Source organism: Athene noctua, chromosome 18, assembly GCF_965140245.1.
Source record: "Athene noctua chromosome 18, bAthNoc1.hap1.1, whole genome shotgun sequence".
NCBI classification, from domain to species: domain Eukaryota; kingdom Metazoa; phylum Chordata; class Aves; order Strigiformes; family Strigidae; genus Athene; species Athene noctua.
The window spans coordinates 7,702,416-7,719,406 of NC_134054.1; the positions used below are offsets into that span (position 1 = coordinate 7,702,416).

Genomic DNA, 16,991 nt, shown 5'->3' on the forward strand with positions numbered 1-16,991 from the left:
AACACAGACCTGCTCTGTGGGGGACCTCTCTGGTCCCTGCTGAGCTGAGCAAGGCCCAGATTCATTGGTGGGGCAAAAAAACCCTTGTTTTGGTTGAAGAGCATAGTGGGGAGCGCTGCTGTGCTCCACAGCCACCTTGTGCTGAAGCTTTCAGCAGGCTCCTGGGCTCTATTTAGCCTTCAGCTGCTTTGGGGAGAAGCACTTTGTCCTGTTATCACAGAGGAAGGTTTTGGGGGATCTCATCTTACTGATTTCAAAGGAGTTTGCCTGAGCAGGGACGGGAGAACATGAGAGCAATATGGGTTCATGCCAAAGGCCAACAGTGCTGCTGTTGCTCTTACACTGCAAAATTTTGGTTAAAGCCTTCCAAAGTAGCTGGCCAAGAAAGGGAGAGCACAGATAGTCTTAATTTCTGCTGCATCTCTTTCTATGAGCGACTGGGTGTAACACATCCATGGTCATGGTCAGGACACCTGTGTGAGGGGTTTTTTTTTTCCTCAGCACTATTGGAGCAGTGGCTGTTGCCTTCCAACCAGGGATGGTGCAGTGGCAGAGCCCATGGGGAAGCGGTGGGGCGCCAGCTGGTGGGTGTGAAATGTGGGACAGTGGTGCCCTGCTGAGGGCCTGGCTCAGATGAGGTGGATGGCAATGACAATGCTGCGGCTCTCGAGATGAAGCTGTGGGCAGGGAAAGGTCTGGTGAGGTAGCAGAGCAAGGAAATCACTGCTAGAGCTGGGACTAGGGTCTGCCTTGGCTCCTGTCTTGGGTAGCAGTGGCAAAGGTGGGTTAACACAGGGGATGTCCTTTGCTCTCCCAATAGAGACAACTAAAGCAAAGCAGTTAAAAGCCCCAGCTTCTGTGAGTGTGAAGAGAGAGATCCAGGGGTTGTGGGGTGGGGTTTGGAAGTGGAACATTTTGAACTGATTTCCAGCCAGTTCCTGGCTGCAGCAAACAGCTGAGAGCCGAGCACATAACTGTGAGCTTGTTGAGATTTCTGCTCCCGAGGCTGGCTGCAGAGCCCCAGCGGAGCTTTTGCAGAGGCGAGACAGGCTCAAGAAAGGGAGGAAATCCAAGGGCTGACTTAGGACACAGACTGGCTTATTCACTGAGATTTCTGGGTTTTTCCATTGTTGCAATGAGGAATTAGCCAGCCCCGCCGAGCATGCTCCGGACCGTGTTATGCAAACTGCCTGGCAGCCCGCGCGCTGTCAGCAGCTGTCAGTCCAAACAGTGTTTTCATTGCGTGACTAATTTGGGGGAGAAAAAGGGCTTTTGGGGTGTGAATGTAGGTTCTGGTGAGCCTGCGGGGCAGATGGGGTTGGCCGAGCAGTGATGTAATGTGGAATCTCGGTACAAACCAGGCCATGTCAGGCTTCCAGCGTCTGTCAGCCCCGATGTGCAACGCCCTGCGGCCGCGCAGGTGGGGCCTCACCACTCGCCTCTGCACCAAGGGCTTCTCCTGTCTCCTCTCCGGAGAGATGCTTGGACCGTAGGAGCTCCAGGCTCCTGCTGGAGGGGCCTCCTGCGGCACTCATGGCTGTAGTTACTTAGAATTTAGAACCCTTTGATCAAACCAATGCATTTTTGCTTATGCCTGATTCAGTAGGCAGCACAATGGACAGGCATGTGCTTTGATCTCTGGAGTAGCTCTCTGAGTGTCTTGGTAATCAGGACCTTTGAGACAGTGGACAAGGAGGTAGAGAGAAGAAAGAGAAGAACTCTGTTTTCTTTCTTTGCCTTTCCAGGTTGATCAGAAATGAGAGTGCCTCTTAAGTGTGTGCTGCTTGTAAAGCTCAGATGGGGATCTGGGCAAGTGACTGGAAAAGAAAAAAATTCACCTCTAAAGCATCATTTTCTCTCCACTGATTTTATTTTTTTTTTTTTTTCTCTGAGCAGGTTCAACCACCTTAGCCTTACTTGTAATCATTTGATTAACAATTCCAAAAGTTATGTACCAGCTATACTGTGCAAAAGCAATTGATGGGTGCAATTTAAAATCCAGCCTGTTTCTGCAGGACACTGAATCTAGGTAGCATATCGATGCTGCCTCACGAGTGCAGCTGATGTCTGATACTTGGTTTTCCCATCCCCTTGCAAAAAATACCAGCTCACAGCTTACCAGTTCTGCAGAGATTTCTGCCAGCATGGGTCAGATTGAAGCAAAAAGCTGGTGAGGGCCTTGCAAACTCCATCCATAAATACATCCCACCCATGTGTATTTCTGGAACAAGACCCTTTTCAGAGGTTAAACTGCCCAGACCTCAAACCATCTTCTCTTCTTTCTTCCTCTGAGGATAAATTTCCCTTTCTTCCATCTGTCTGCTGGCTGAGACTGCAGATTTTGGGGGGCGGGGATACTCCCACCCTGAAGTGATGTGTGCGCTGTGGCTGTGGACACAAGTAAGACCTGTAGCTTCCTCGTGAAGATGCTGTGATGTAGCTGCCACGATGCTGGTGCAAGGTGGGAAGCTGTCCCTACCCTGAGGGCGCTCTGCCAGCCCAGCGCCTGCAGCAGAGGTTAGGTGGATGCTGGGTTATTTTGATCCTGCGGTGGGGTGGCAGCAGGGCAGTGCTACTGGGGGAAAGGTGTCTGCTTCTCAGCTCCATTTCTTCAGGCACAAATGTTGAATAAAAGGAAGTTCGCTCCCCTAATGTTTTTTGATTTCCATGACTCGGTGAGCACATTCCTGTGGTGGGAGCTGGTTGGCATCTGTCACAGCTGGCACCTCGCCCCTGGGCTCCTGGTGGTTTGTGTTTTGAGCTGCTCACTGGCAGGGTCTGGTCTTCCCACACCAGGTTTTGCAGCCCTTCACTGGCCAGCAAATGTCCAGCAATTCTCAAAAGCTTGCCTCGGTCCCACTCGTGGGTGGCTCACAGTCTGGCAGTGACAATGGCAGCAGTGTCAGTGTTCCCTCTGCCGCGGTGGGATACCACAGTGAGCTGGGTCCCATCCAGCCCCCTACCTCGCGGGTCCCCTGGGACCGGCACTGCTAGGACATTGCAGAAGAGGCAGGATTATCCTGCCACCCTCTCTTTCTTAACTCATTAACAGTTCTGCAAACATTCCCGGCGCTTGGTAATTTGCAGATGCTGGACTCCCCTCCTCTCCTTCTTGGAGGTGTTGTGGGCTAAGCAAATAAAATAGTTTATGAAACACTATAAATATAGATTTGGGGTGTTTCTTTGGTGTTGCAGGTCAGAGCTGTTATGATTCAGCACTGGAAATGGTCTTTTCCATGTTTAATCTTTGTTAGTACTGACACTTCTAGCATATCAGGGTAGCTGCATGTGCCTTACTCCATGTAAAAATATTCCATTGCTCACTTAAACCTGATTCTGTAGCTTTTAAGGGGATTCAGAACTGGTTTTGTATGTCAGTGCATGCTAGCGATCACCTTCCTGAAGTGGCACCAGTGTAGCTGACCTTGGGGTCCAGGCTGGAGGCAAGAGCCCGGGCATCGTGGGGAGGTGTCCTGGGGTGCACGTGCTGTCCCTCTTTGCAGCCCGCACAGCACCAGCCCTTGAGGGGCTGAGCCCCTGCCTCTGCCTGGCACTGGGTGCTGAGGAGGGAGCAGAGTGGGAGAGGGTGCAAGCTCTGCAGTGTCCCAGGGGAGTCATCCCAGGCGTGGAGCACCCTCTAGGTGGGATTTGAGGAGCCCTGGTGGGTGGGCAAAGGAGCTGCAGAGGGTCTTCAGGGTCCCCCCCCTCTTCCAGGCAGTACCTGAGAGGTCCCTGGCTTTTGGTGATGTACAAGCCATCCCACCAGTGGCAGCGGCATCTGGGGCTCTCATTTCAGACCTGAGTTATCGTTTCTACTTGACATGCCTGCAGGGCACCCTGCACTGTGGTGTGGGGGCCAGGCTGCTTGTGCAGCTGGAGGAGGTGGTGGGTGCACCTCCTTCATTCTGATGGCTTTCTTTCGCCTGTAGCATGGCCTCCACCCATTGATGTGTTGCCAGTTTGGCTCCTCATTGATGTCCACTCACTCTTCCCTTCTGCCTGATCCCAGCAGCTGCTGCATGATGCTCTTGGCCTCTCCTGTGAAGCTCACCCAGCCCTTGCTGCCTCTCCCCAGCCCTGCCGTGTCCACTCTGCAAGGCACCAGCCATCCTCCAGCAGCTTGCTGCTCTGCCCAGGGCCGCTGGCTGCTCTGCAGCTCTTGCAGGCTCTGAATAAAAGTGACGCTTTCTTCCTCTGCAGAACACAACTGATCCCTGCAAGACTTCTGACTTTCCCAAATGCTTCTCAGCCAGGAGTCCCCCGTTCCCAAAATGGAAAACAGCCTCCACGCAGTGACAACTTCCCTGCTTGTCCTTGCCCAAAGTGACACCTCCCTGTCCCATCCCACCTCATTTTTGGGGAGGACCTGATGAGTAGGTGGTTTCAGTAGCTGCAGAAACTACAGAAATGTGCTGTGAGAACATTTAAAAGGCAACATGGCAGCAACAAGATCCTGGACTTCCAGCCATGTCTTCAGCAAGGGCTGAGCTCACCAAATCCATGGAGGTGTTACCTTTGCCTCTAGATTTTTGCCAAGTTTCCTTCTCTAGCAGCTTTGAGCATTCAGGTGCCCTCAAACTGGTGGTTTTCCACCCTTTCAAGACTTCATTTCTGCACATTTCCTCTCACTTTTCCTTTTAATTCCACATTTTCTAAATGCATTGGCACCCGGAAGCAGGGAGGATGGAGTTAATGACACAGCAAAGACCTTTTATCAAGCTGTAGATAAACCAACAAATAACTGCATACACCTTTGCTGGTTGCCACTGGGCAATGCTTCTGGCATGCTGGCAGGACTGGGGGAATACTTGCAAGCCTCAAGACTTCTGCTCAGCCTGGAAAGAAGAGAGGCAGCTTTAATTCCAGACCACGAGGAGCAGTTTGTCCTGACTGTACAATAACAGGAGGTTAATTTTCAGCGTCAGTCTTCTGGCCCGGGCAAGCTGGGTTGCCATTTTTGCAGTGGTCTCCTCCTGAGGCAAAGCCATTGCATGCTATAACACAAAGACAGTGCTTTGGGCACCTGATATTTTTGGGAACTTTTTAAGCCCCATCCAAACTGGGACTGTCTGGCAGCTCTCTGGGTGGGGAGAAATGCCAACAGGGTGGTCACCCTTGGAGGTTTGTCCCACAAGACATGTTTGTTTGTGTCCTGATGTTTTTGACACAAAGATGGTACTGTTGCTGGGGAAGGAAATGAAATCTCGGTGTGACATAGGCTGGATGTGATCAGAAGTTGTTTTTTTGCAGCAGCAAAGTTGACCTGAAGGTTCAGGAATATTCCAATACAATTTGGGATAGTGGGACAGCTCCAAAGCCAGGACACACATGTCCCAGGAGGACAGCAAAATTCAGGGTGATCTTGGTAGTGAGCAGCTGGGTGAGGGAAGATCAATGCTCAGCTGAGGACAATTTGGAGCTGGCTGTGAAGGGAAGGGCTGGGACTGACTTCAGTAAAGATATCTTGAGACAGACAACACGCTCAGCACGGGTTTAGGGATAATTAGATCCATCCTGCATGTTACACTGAGAGGGGTTCAAAGGGCCTCTTAGAGGTCCTTTAGCACATCTCTTGGGTTGCCAGTCTGCTTTCTGTTGTTCATTACGCCCTCTTTGAAGTCTGAAAATCCCTATTATTTCATGGTCAATTTGCTTCTTTTTTCCTAGGCCAATATTGTCTTCAGCAAAGCTCAGTTTCTGTAGGTTTTAGTTTGGTGGTTCAAGCCCTGCCATCATCCTCCAGCGTGGCATAACCAGAGGGTGGTGATGAGGGGCATGAAGATCCTCCCTGAGCACCACACAGGTCCAGGGGGGGTTCTTCCAAGGACCTTGTTCTGTCGGGCAGCCCTAATCTTCTGCTCCAGTTCCAGCCAGTATAACCCCACTTGGGGTACGGGTGGTACTGAAACCAGCCTTTTCATCGCAGCCTTTCAGCAGCAGTTGAACGCAGAGGGAAGTGGGTGTTTTTATTGCTGATGAACGCTGGGGAAAACCAAGGAGCAGAGAGCTGATGTGACTCGTTCCAAGTTATGCAGTAAATAAGCGGCACAGTTGGGAAAAACCCAGGGTCTTCAGAGTCCCCGCTCTCCCCACCAGATCAGTCTGCCTCCCCAGTGTTTACTAAAGAGACTGGAGTCTGATTGTTTTTAATTTTTAGACGCTTCCTTCTCCAGGCTGTTTTGCCTGTTCCGCAGTGGCCAGTGTTTAAACAGCGCTAGCAGGAAATGTTTTTGAAATGTGCTTTAGAAAACACAGTTCTGCTAAGATGTTCTTTTTATTCCTGGTTTAGACAGAAGCTCAGGATTCACAAAGAATGAATCTCTTGTCAGTAGGAGTAAGTTCAGCAGCAGTTTGTTTTGGAACTGTCCTGGTCATTGCTGAAGGCAGGATTGATCTGTGTGCTGGGTGTTGGGGGGGTCACTTGTGGTCCTCACAGTAAAAAAAGGCTTTACAGTCAATTATATTCTGTACTCTCTGAGTTCCTCTCAAAGCCAAGGGTCTGAGCTGGACTCTCTTGCCTCTGAAAAGCTTTGCTTTGACACTAGATATAGTTCCAGTGGAAATTATGGAGCCGATGCAGAAATTATTGGGTGAGGTTTTCTGGACTGAAGTATACCAGATGACAAGGCGAGATGATGCTAAGTGTCCCTTTGGGTCTTGAAAACTATGAATCTCTGCAGATATCTCCAAGCTTAAATTGGTATATGGGGTTTTGTGGAAGCATTGTTTCATGTTGTGCATCATGAGCCGTGGCTGGGCTGGGATGATGAAGCCGTTAGAGGATGCTCCACGCGTCACTTGAGGGTCGGGAAGGACAGCAGTGCTGGTGCGAGGGCTTGCTCCAGCCACTGCCTCGGTCCTGGGCATGGGGATGGGGAAAATACTATCCCAGGAGAGATAATGCTATCTTGGAGAGGTCAGGAGCACCGGCCTGGTGTCTGGCGGCAGAGAGCAGTGCCAGTGCAGGCAGGCTGGGAGGGGAAGGAGCGAGCGGGCAGCAGACTGAAGGCTGGAGGTTCAGACCCGCATTGATCTCTGGGCCGAGTTGGGAAGCCCGTTACTGAGGGTGTGAGGGTGTTTATGGGGACAAGGCACCGGCCAAGGCATGGACAGCTGGTGCTTGGGGTACACAGCACGCTGCCAGGCATCTGGAGGAGCCTGGTGAGCCGCGGCACCCGCAGCATCGTCCTGCCAGGGAGCTGCCTGCTCCTGTGTCCAATTAAACTGCTGGAGCGACCCGGAGAGGCAGAAAGGGTTGACTCAGGGCTTGGCTGGGATCCTGGGACCGACATTGCAATTCATCCAGCAGAGTAAAACAAAAAAACAAAGGCGCTGGGATTTTTAATAAGTGTTTAAGATCTTGGATTTGTGTCTCGTCAGTCATTTGATCCAGCCACAGGACTCGTATTAGTGGGTGGGAGAGAAATCCTGTCTGAGCATTAGACGCTGTAGGTTTCCACCCTGGCTGGGAAGCTATCATTGCGTCTGGTAGGAGAAGCCTATTTACAGTCGCTCCCTGTGGGCTGCCAGGCTCCTAGCAGAGCAGTTCGCACCAGATGGTCCCTGCGGCATCCTGGAGACATCTCCTCCAGATTCCTGGCTAAGAGGAGGCTCCTGCAAATCTCCAGCTCGGATTCACGCTGACCCTGGTGTAGTCAAACAAGAGCATCAGCCGTTATGACAGACTGTGCCCGACGTGAGATCCTTCAGCATCCCCGAGCGGCAGAAAGCGCCAAGTGCTCCCACCAGTATTACCTATAGCTTGTTCAGGATATACGCGTGTTTTTTCAGGATGCCTCATCATAGCCCTTTGCAAAGTCTCTCGTTAATTTTGGGCACAGTGCCTGGAATTTGGTGAGCTCCATGCAGAAGCCCTGACCATGCAGATGTGCCCTTGCAGCCAGCGATGGAACCTGGGCATTTACTCTACAGGCATGACCCAGATCTGAGTGCCAAGGCTGTAGGAAGATGGTTGGGCCCTGTTGCTATTCGGTGGGTCAGAGCTGCTCACGTATCAGCCTTTGAAGATCTGGAGGAGGAAGGAGCAAACTGCATTGGCCCTTTCCCAGCCATGCTCTGCCAGCAAAGCAGCCACCAGTGACATTAATGGGTGGGAGAGAAACCCTGTCTGATGCCACATGACATGCTGAGCAGGTTAGAGAGACCAGAGCAGTGCTCCAGCATGTCCCACCGCTGAAACACAGCTCCCGAGAGCTGGAGGTGAAGCAGCAATTCCAGCAATGGTGCTGTTGCTGCAGCTCAGAGCTGCCCAGAGCACCTCCTGCCCAGCTCCTGTTGTCTCGGCAAGCCACTGAGTTGGGCATAAAGAGCTGGAATTTTCCTCTGAGGAGAAGTGACCTTCAGCTGAGGTGACTCAGAGCCTGCTGTTGGGATTAGCGGTGAGGGAGGTTTAACAGCAAGAAGCTTTTGTCCTGCTGTGAGGCTTTCGGTCTGTAAGTACAGCTGCGCTGAGCGTTGTGCAGCCTCGTGATGCCTTTAGGAGGGCTACAGGAGCTGATGTCTGCACAAAAGGATCTGGAGCAAGCAGCTGTGCTGCAGGACACGTGGTCTCCCACAGGAGCCCACTGCTGGCTCCAGGGTTTTTCTAAAGTAATGTCCAAAGTGCTCTGAGCTGTAGAAGATGAACTCAGCACCTTGAGTAGATGGCTGCAAGGGCACCTAGGCAAGATCCGTGCCTGGCAGAGATGGTAGGGAGTCAACAGGCCAGGGCTTGGAGAGACATAGGTTAAAAAAGAGGAGGGTGAATCCTGAGGTCCAAGAAATGTAGTTGGGGTGTCAAAAATACAAGACACCGAGAGTGCTGTGGGTGGTGGGCGTCTGGAGCGCAGTGGTGGGAACAAAGAAGGCTGGGACAGGCAGGTGCAGTGCTGCTTGAGCTTCTGTCTCTCCAGGACTCTCTGGCAGGAGTGTCTGGAGAGCCCCATCCATGGGCCAGGAGACCAGTGCTTGCCTGTGACCCGAGTGACTTGTGAGAACATCTTCCTCCCATCCCAATCTCTCCCATGTGCTCATCGCCAGCTTCATCTTTCCCACGCCTGGAGCTGTGTGGTCCCCTTTCCCCCTGAGGCGTGTTTCTCCTTTCTTGTTTGCAGGTTGCCTATGGGACCACAGAAAACAGCCCTGTCACCTTCATGGGACTCCCCAGTGACACCATCACCAAAAGAATTGAGACAGTGGGATGCATCTTGCCGCACACAGAGGTGACCGTGACCCTCCCCACCTGCTCCGTGTCCTCTGCCTGCAGCAGAGCTCAGCCCCTCCTCCCTGTCTGGTGCTGGAGCTGGCGCATGCCGTTTGGGTCAGACATCCCCTCCTAAGCCCTTCTTCTCTTCCAATGCAGGCAAAAATTGAGGATCCAGAAACAGGGAAGCCTGTGCCTCTCAACACTCCTGGGGAGCTTCAGATCCGTGGCTACTGTGTCATGCTGGGCTACTGGGATGACCCTGCCAAGACGAGTGAAGTGATCACTGCTGAGAAGTGGTACAAGACGGGGTGAGTCTGGAAACAGCCCTGCTTCTCCCGGTCTGTCCTGCAGGGTGAGGCTGGATGGGGATGGGTGTGTACGGGAGTGCCTTGGCTGCGATTTCCAAACTAGGGAAAACTGACCCAATTTAGCCCTCTGGTCTGTCTGTGAAACTCCAGTACAGCCTTTAGCAGAGATCTCTCCATGCCAAGTGTCCCTGGAGATGGGGATAGTCTGTTACAGGTGTGATGGAGGGGCTGTGGGGTACACTGCAGGGGCAGGAGTTGCCTCCCCTGAGACCTGATGCTTGTCTGGACGCTGCCAATGGCCATGTCTGGCTCTAGCAGGAGGTCCTTGATCTCTTCCATATATTCAGGTGGCATCTCAGCCGTTACCCTCCAGATCCCCTGACCTGGCCTCCGGACCAGGCTGGGTGGGAGCATCGGCTGGGACAGGACGAGGAGTGTGATGTCGTTGCAGGGACCTTGCGAGCCTGGATGAGCACGGCTACTGCAAAATTGTAGGCCGTTGCAAGGACATGATTATTAGGGGAGGAGAGAATATCTACCCAGCAGAACTTGAGCAGTTTCTCCACACCCATCCCAAGGTTGAGGAGGTCCAGGTGAGCGGGAGAGAGGTGGGGTGGGTGAGCAACGATGGTTCCTGTGGTGGGAATCCTGTAAAGCTGCTGGGACTGCTGCTTGGGACCTGGCTGTCTTCCCCTGCTTTCAAGCATCAGCTTCTGTGTAATACTGGTTGTCAAGCGGGAGGGAGAGGCTCGTGGTGTGGAAGGGGCAGGTAGAGCTCCTGGCACGGAGCACATCGGCTTGGGCAATCCCCTTCTGCACCAGCTTCACGTCTGCAAAGTAGTGACTGTCATTCCTTTTCAGGTTTTAGCCTGCCTGTCCACTTTCATAGCTCCCTCTGAAATCCTTACTTGGAAAGCAGTCTGGAAGGACAGTTTTTACTGATAATTAATTACTAAACTTCTAAATCCAAAAAGACTCCTCCAACAAGTCCCTGGAGATGAGGAGTGAGACTTAGTTTCACCCCTTTGCAAGACAGCAATGATTTGCAGCACTGAGCAGCTGCTCCCAATCTGCTAGGATTGTTCTCCTCCAGGTTTTGTGCCAGACAAGTTTCCCCATAAATAAACCAGTTATTTAGTCAGTGTTGCGCCTGTGCCAGGCTAGCATCTCTCCTTGGAACAGTCCCAGTGCAGATGGGTTGCAAACCAGCCCTGTTTATGTAGTTTCTAGGGCTTTATGTCACTGCTCTGGACTCAAAAGGATCGACGTGTCTCTAGGATTTTGAGATACCGGTTCAAAGCAGGGAATAACAGTAGGATTCTTGTGAAATAGCATGAGCAAACTTTAGAGAGAGATCAGGCCTGGGAAGCCCCTCTGCTGGTGTCACAGGCAGTGATCCATTAAGATCTGTGATTATAAGGGTTCCAAATAACCCTTTAATTTGACTTCATCCCTCTCCTGCCATTTCATCTGGAGATCCCAAAGCACTTGCAGCAGCCTTACAGGTCTCCCTGTTGGTTGTGAAACCTGTTGTCCTATTTTGGGGGGATGCAGAAGCACACAGAGGGACGACAGGTCCATGTTGCACTCACAATGAGCTGCTCCCTGGCTGGTCGGACTCAGCCCTTGCTCCAGTGACTGCAAAACCAAAGGAGGGTGCTGGCGTCTGGGCACCCAGGCTGCTCTGCCACCTTTCCTCTGGCAGATGGTCGGGACGTCCTTCCAGGAGGGCTTGATGTCATGTAGAAAGCACTGTGGGATGGTCAGGCAGCTCAAACTGCCTTTACACAGCCCCATGACACGACTCCAGCATCCCGTGATATGGGTCAGGGCTCGCACCGTGGGCCAGCACACATACCCTGTGGGAGGAGAGGGATGTCCTGGGGGGTCACACCATCCATCTGTCCCAACTAGGTGGTTGGTGTGAAGGATTCACGGATGGGAGAAGAGATCTGCGCCTGCATCCGAGTGAGGGCTGAGCAGGGCTGCACCGAGGAAGAGATTAAAGCTTTCTGCAAAGGGAAGGTGGGTCTCCGAGTCCTCAGTTTTCTGCCAGACCAGTATGCCCAGCAGCTGCTGGGCACTTGCAGATGGAAGTCCAGGGATTTAGAGCAACTGGGGCTCCAGCCCCGGCAGTCCTGGCTTGGGTAGCACCAGCTGGGCCAGCTACTGTTCCTGGCAGGCTGTGTACTGGTTGATTTTTCTCTTCCCAGATCTCCCATTTCAAGATCCCACGGTACGTTGTGTTTGTGAGTCAGTACCCGCTCACCGTCTCAGGCAAGGTAAGAGGGGCTGGGGCAGGGCAGGAGCCCTGGCCTCCTGTCCCATCTCCTGTCTGAGTCCCTCTTCCTCTCTGCACTTTATTCCAGATTCAGAAATACAAGTTAAGGGAGCAGATGGAGAAGCACCTTCAGTGCTGAGCTCAGGAAGGCAGAGCAAAAAATGGGATAAATCAGCCCTGCTTCAACTTTTCACCTGTGCCTTGGGCTACACAGCTGGAGACCTCCTCTCCGTGACATCAGGCTGATGGCCCTTTTAGTTAATAAAACAGAGCGCCTTTTTTTCCCAGTTGGGTTTGTTTCTTTGCCAACAGAAATACTGCAGCGTAAGGAAGGGATGCTTATTTCTAGAATTCTGTCCGGTTACTGAAAGACCTTATGAAGGCTTTAAAATCTTGCGTCTCTTTGAGCAATTTGGCTGCAGCCATTTCAGAGGACTTGATGCTGGGAGGTATTTTACTGATATTTTAAAGTCATCACAGCCTGGCCTGGCTTCCCAAGGTAGGTAAATGCCTTCTCTGCTTGGGTGCTGCTGAGACTCCTAGGTCATATAACACAGCTGAGGAACATGAAATGAGGGGTGGGGGCTTTAGAGAGTGAGACTTTGGATAGGAAGGGGCTCCCTAAAGCTGGCTGGAAAAGCTCACCCTGTTCCCACGCCTCCCCTGGCCCTCCTGGTCCCCAACAAACTTCTCCGAGGTAGACTTGGCATTGTTTATTTTGTTGCTTTCGATAAGACAGACAGTAAAGATTTGCAGAAATACCAAAGTTCCTGTCCCATTGGCAGCATTAAGCAGAACATCGCCGGGACAGCATTTTACGGGAGTTATTTGGTACCTCCCAACCATGAAACACTACTCCGAGAAGGGGAAGAGCAGAGCTCCTCTTCCTTGCGGACAGAAGTGTCCCACCCCAGCCAGGAAGCGGATAACGTTGCTGCCAACTCTCGCCGACCTCCCGGCATCTGCTTCCTTCCCAAGCAGGGCTGGCGCCGGGGCCTCCACCTCCACCCTGGGGCTTCCTCCGGCAGGCGGGGGGAAACGGTGCAATGGGGAGAAAGGTGAAGTGTCAGCGAGGTTTCAATCCTGGATCTCCCAGCTGGACTGTGGTCTCTACCCATGGAAGCAGACAAAGTGGACAACAAGCCCACTGTTTGTGCCTGCTTTCTGAAAGAAAAAAATAAGTGGGATGGTTTGTGTCAGACCCTTTCTGTACAGTGTCTCTCCAGCAAGTTCCTCCAGCTCATGGGACTGGTGCCAGCATGTTTCACCAGCTTCACCTCCGCCCACTCTGGAGTAAAGGGGATGCGTGCAAGCAAAACTCAGGTCTCCTCCTCCCTGTCCTGGTTTTAGGACCCTTCTAAGCCTCCGTTCCTGGAGAGGGAACTGTTACACACGTTACAGCAGCTGCAGCCCCGAGGCTGGATGCAGTGAACCTGTAGATCTGGTGTCTAGGGAGGGATTTTTTACCTTCCTTCGTTTCCCCCAGCACTCACCCGGGTGCAGGACAGGCCTGCAGCGAGAGGAGCTTCTCCTCGGGTTCCTGCCTGCTGCCTCCACCCTCTGCACAACCCCTGTGCTGCCCGGAGTGTACTCACCGTAATTGGGGGGCGGCTGGTAAGAAATGGAGTCAGCTGTGGCTTGCGGGGGTAGACACACTGCCGAGAAACACAGCGAGCAGGAGTCACAGCCAGCACCACGGGCTACAGGCCCCCGCTGCCCCATCCCCGCTCCCTGAGCTCTGCTGCCCCACCCGGGGGGCTGAGCCCCAGCAGAGCCGGGGTGCCCGGGAAGCTTCCCCCCCCCATCGGCCAGGGCACCTCCCGAGGCGCCCCATGGCCATCCCCGCCCCGCGGGACGCTGCAGCCCCGGCTGCAAACACTCACGTAAAGGGAAGGGCCAGCGACGCTCCTGGCCGGCAGCATGGTCTCGGCGGCGCTGCGCGCAAGCTCCGCGGCTTCTGCCCTCCCCGGTACCCGCGTCCTGCTCTTATAGCCCTCGGTGCCGGCCGGGAAATCCCGGCAGCGGGGGCTCTTCCCCGGGTGGGAGGCTTGAGTCAGGGGTGGGTTACTCTGAACTACCCGCTCTTGGCCCGGAAACAGGAATCTGCAGCCACAGGCTTTGTCGTAGCTATTTCTCACTTCTCCACGGCTATTAATAGAGCGAAGAGAGAAAAAATTAGTATCTGGGGCCGTCAGCCCGGGGTTTGCACAATCCCGCACGGAGACACGCCACAGCTCCCTCCTCAGCGACGCTGGGCAGCCCCTGACCTGGAAAACCCTCTGCCAGCCCCGAGGGGCGCCCGGGGGAAGCGGGTGCGGGGGCCGGTCCCGGGGGTGCCCGAGCCTCGACGGGACCGTGTGTCCGGGGGTGGGGGACGGACATCGGCCCCGCCGCACCCCCGCGCCATCTCGCTGGAACCGAGGGGCTCTGCCGCCCCTTCCCCCTTCTCGTCCCCACCGCCCCGGCCCCGCCGTGCCCCCGGGGGGCGGCCGAGGCTCGGGGCCCGCCTCGGGGCGGGGCCGCAGCCCGCGGGGCCACATGGCGGGGCGGCGCTGGCGGCCGGCGGCGGCGGCGGCGATCGCGGCGGCGCGGCCCGGCGGGGGCGGCCCGGGACGGGGTCCGGGATCGGGTCCTGCCTCGGAACCGGCTCCGGAACCGGCCCCGGCACCGGCCGCCCCCGCCGCAGCCGCGCTCTACGTGCACGTGAGCGGGGAACCCCGGGCTTGTACACGCGCACCGGGGGGCGGGGGGTGTTCACGGGGACCCGGGCTTGCACACTTGGGTGCACACGCGGGACCTGGGGCTTGCCCACGTAGGGGGAGGGACCCCGGCACTTGCACAAATGGGACCCCCGGGGCTTGCACACGCGTGGATGCATGCAGGACCCCGGGACTTGCATGCACCGGGGGGACATCCCAGCCTCGCACATCATGGGGCTCATGTGGGGGGGCCCTGGTGTGCACGTGTGGGGGGTGCTGCGAGGGTCTCCACGTGAAGCGGGGGCACCCACGGGACATGCGCCTGGTGCCCCTGGGGCAGGTGGGGAGCGCTGGGGCACCTGCGTGGGGCTGTGTCTCCTTTCCCGAAGTGGGGTGCCCCCACCCGTCCCCCACGGTGCCCCGTGCCCGCAGTGGCCCTACTGCCGCAAGCGCTGCTCCTACTGCAACTTCAACAAGTACGTGGTGCCGGCGGTGGACGAGGCGGCCGTGCGCGCCTGCCTGGTGCGAGAGGCACGAACCCTGCTCCGCCTCAGCCAGGTGCAGAGGTGGGTGCGTGGGGGGGGTTTGGGGGGGCGCCACGGGGCCCCTCAGTGCCTGTCCACAGCCTCCCCACCTTCTGCCCTGCAGCGTCACCTCCGTATTCTTCGGCGGGGGCACCCCTAGCCTGGCCAGCCCCCGCACTATCGCGGCGGTGCTGGAGGCCGTGGCGGGGGCTGCCCACCTCCCCGCCGGCGCCGAGGTCACGCTGGAGGCGAACCCCAGCTCTGCCAGCGCACCGCGCCTCGCCGGCTTCAAGGCGGCCGGCATCAACCGCCTCTCCGTCGGCGTCCAGGTGAGAGGGGCTCTCCCCCGTCCTGCCCCCCGCAGCCCCCCATGGCCCCCACTGCCACTGCGCTCCCTCTGCAGTCGCTGGACGACGCCGAGCTGCGGTTGCTGGGCCGGGAGCACACGGCGGCGGAGGCGCGGGGGGCTGTGGAGGCGGCACGAGGGCTCTTCCCCGGCCGAACCTCCATCGATCTCCTCTTCGGACTGCCGGGGCAGAGCCAGGGTGCCTGGGCCCGGGGGCTGGAGGCAGCGCTGGGGCTCTGTGACCACCACATCTCCCTGTACCAGCTGACGCTGGAGCGGGGCACGGCGTTGGCGGCACAGGTCTGGGGGGGGGCTCTGCCTGCACCCTCCCAGGACCTGCTGGCCGACATGTACCAGACAGCCCGTGCCACGCTTGTGGCCGCTGGCTTCCAGCACTACGAGGTCTCCAATTTTGCAAGGAAGGTGGGGTACACCCCATGCCATGCCCCCCTCCCTGTGCCATCCTGCCCCCCACAGGATGGGGCTCAGTTCCCCCACCCCATCCCATGCAACACTTTTCCTCAGGGCGCCCTCAGCACCCACAACCTCTCGTACTGGCGGGCCGAGCAGTACATCGGTGTGGGGCCGGGTAAGTCGGGGTGACAAGGGGGGCTGGCAGGGGGGGGTGTGCATGGGTGTGTGTGTGCTCTCTGAACTCCATTGTTGTGCGCCCCCCCCCCCCCCCCTCACTGTTGCAGGGGCACATGGGCGGTTTGTGCCGCGGGGCGAGGGCAGCCACAGCCGGGAGGCCCGTGTCCAGACACTGGAGCCCGATGCCTGGATGCGGGAGGTGCAGAGCTGCGGGCATGGCACCAGGAGGCGGGTGGTGCTGAGCCCGCTGGAGCAGTGAGTACAGGAGTGTCCCCCGCCCTCCACACCCCATCCCCTGCCATGGCACCCTGCAGCTCTCCATGTGCCCGCAGGCTGGAGGAGGTGCTGGCCCTGGGGCTGCGCACCGACGAGGGCGTCACCCATGAGGTGAGGAGCCACCACACGTGGGGGAACCCAGCATCAACCTAATGATCCATCGCTAACAATTCGCCCTGGGCGCACAGCGCTGGGGGCACTTCTCCCCCCACCTCAGCCTGGAGGCCGTTTTCGGGGTGCCGGGCGAAGCGAAGACACTGCAGCAGCAGGGCTGGCTGGTCCTGGATGGCGGGTGAGCCCCGGGGGTGCCGTGGTGGTGGTGGGCTTCCACGCGGAGCCAGGGCTCAGCCACCTCTTCTTTCGCAGCGGCCTGCGGTGCACGTGGGAAGGCCTGGCCCTGCTGGACTCCCTGCTGCCCGCCCTGCTCTGCCAGCTGCAGCACCGCTGGGCCCTGCCAGCCGCCCCGGCGCACCCTGCCCAGGGAGCTGCGCCTGGCTACGGCAGCGGGGCCCCGAGGAGGAGCGCGACGGGGGACAGGGCCGGGGGCGAGGCTGCGGGGCACGCCGGCGTTGCGGGCGGCAGCGGTGCAGAATAAAAAGTGAGAGCTGCGTGCCGGCTGTCAGGGGTGTTGGGAGCAGCGGTACCCGGCCGTGGGGGGGCCCCGCCCGGGCGCTGCAGGCCCCGCTAGGCCGCTGCCGCAGTGCGCATGCGCAGCGCTCCGACAGGGCAGCGCGGGCCGCTGTCCCGCCCTCCGGAAGCGG

The 16,991-nt window shown here is 56.6% G+C and overlaps 2 protein-coding genes across 2 annotated transcripts in view; both read left to right on the forward strand.

Annotated features, from left to right (window-relative positions):
• The window catches only part of ACSF2 (acyl-CoA synthetase family member 2), a 37,359-nt gene extending 25,278 nt beyond the window's left edge, over positions 1-12,081 (forward strand). The window contains exons 11-16 of the mRNA XM_074921782.1: positions 9,114-9,221; positions 9,362-9,513; positions 9,965-10,106; positions 11,428-11,538; positions 11,727-11,795; positions 11,883-12,081. Coding sequence (XP_074777883.1) covers positions 9,114-9,221; positions 9,362-9,513; positions 9,965-10,106; positions 11,428-11,538; positions 11,727-11,795; positions 11,883-11,933 — 633 coding nt within the window. The 3' untranslated portion in view covers positions 11,934-12,081. The remainder of the gene's footprint in view (positions 1-9,113; positions 9,222-9,361; positions 9,514-9,964; positions 10,107-11,427; positions 11,539-11,726; positions 11,796-11,882) is intronic.
• Positions 12,082-14,332: 2,251 nt separating this feature from the next.
• Positions 14,333-16,828, forward strand: RSAD1 (radical S-adenosyl methionine domain containing 1). Its single transcript, XM_074922406.1, has 9 exons — positions 14,333-14,497; positions 14,926-15,059; positions 15,142-15,346; positions 15,421-15,786; positions 15,889-15,952; positions 16,062-16,209; positions 16,287-16,341; positions 16,419-16,522; positions 16,597-16,828. The coding sequence occupies exons 1-9, from the start codon at positions 14,333-14,335 to the stop codon at positions 16,823-16,825; spliced, it is 1,470 nt and encodes a 489-aa protein (XP_074778507.1). The 3' UTR covers positions 16,826-16,828.
• Positions 16,829-16,991: the final 163 nt, after the last annotated feature.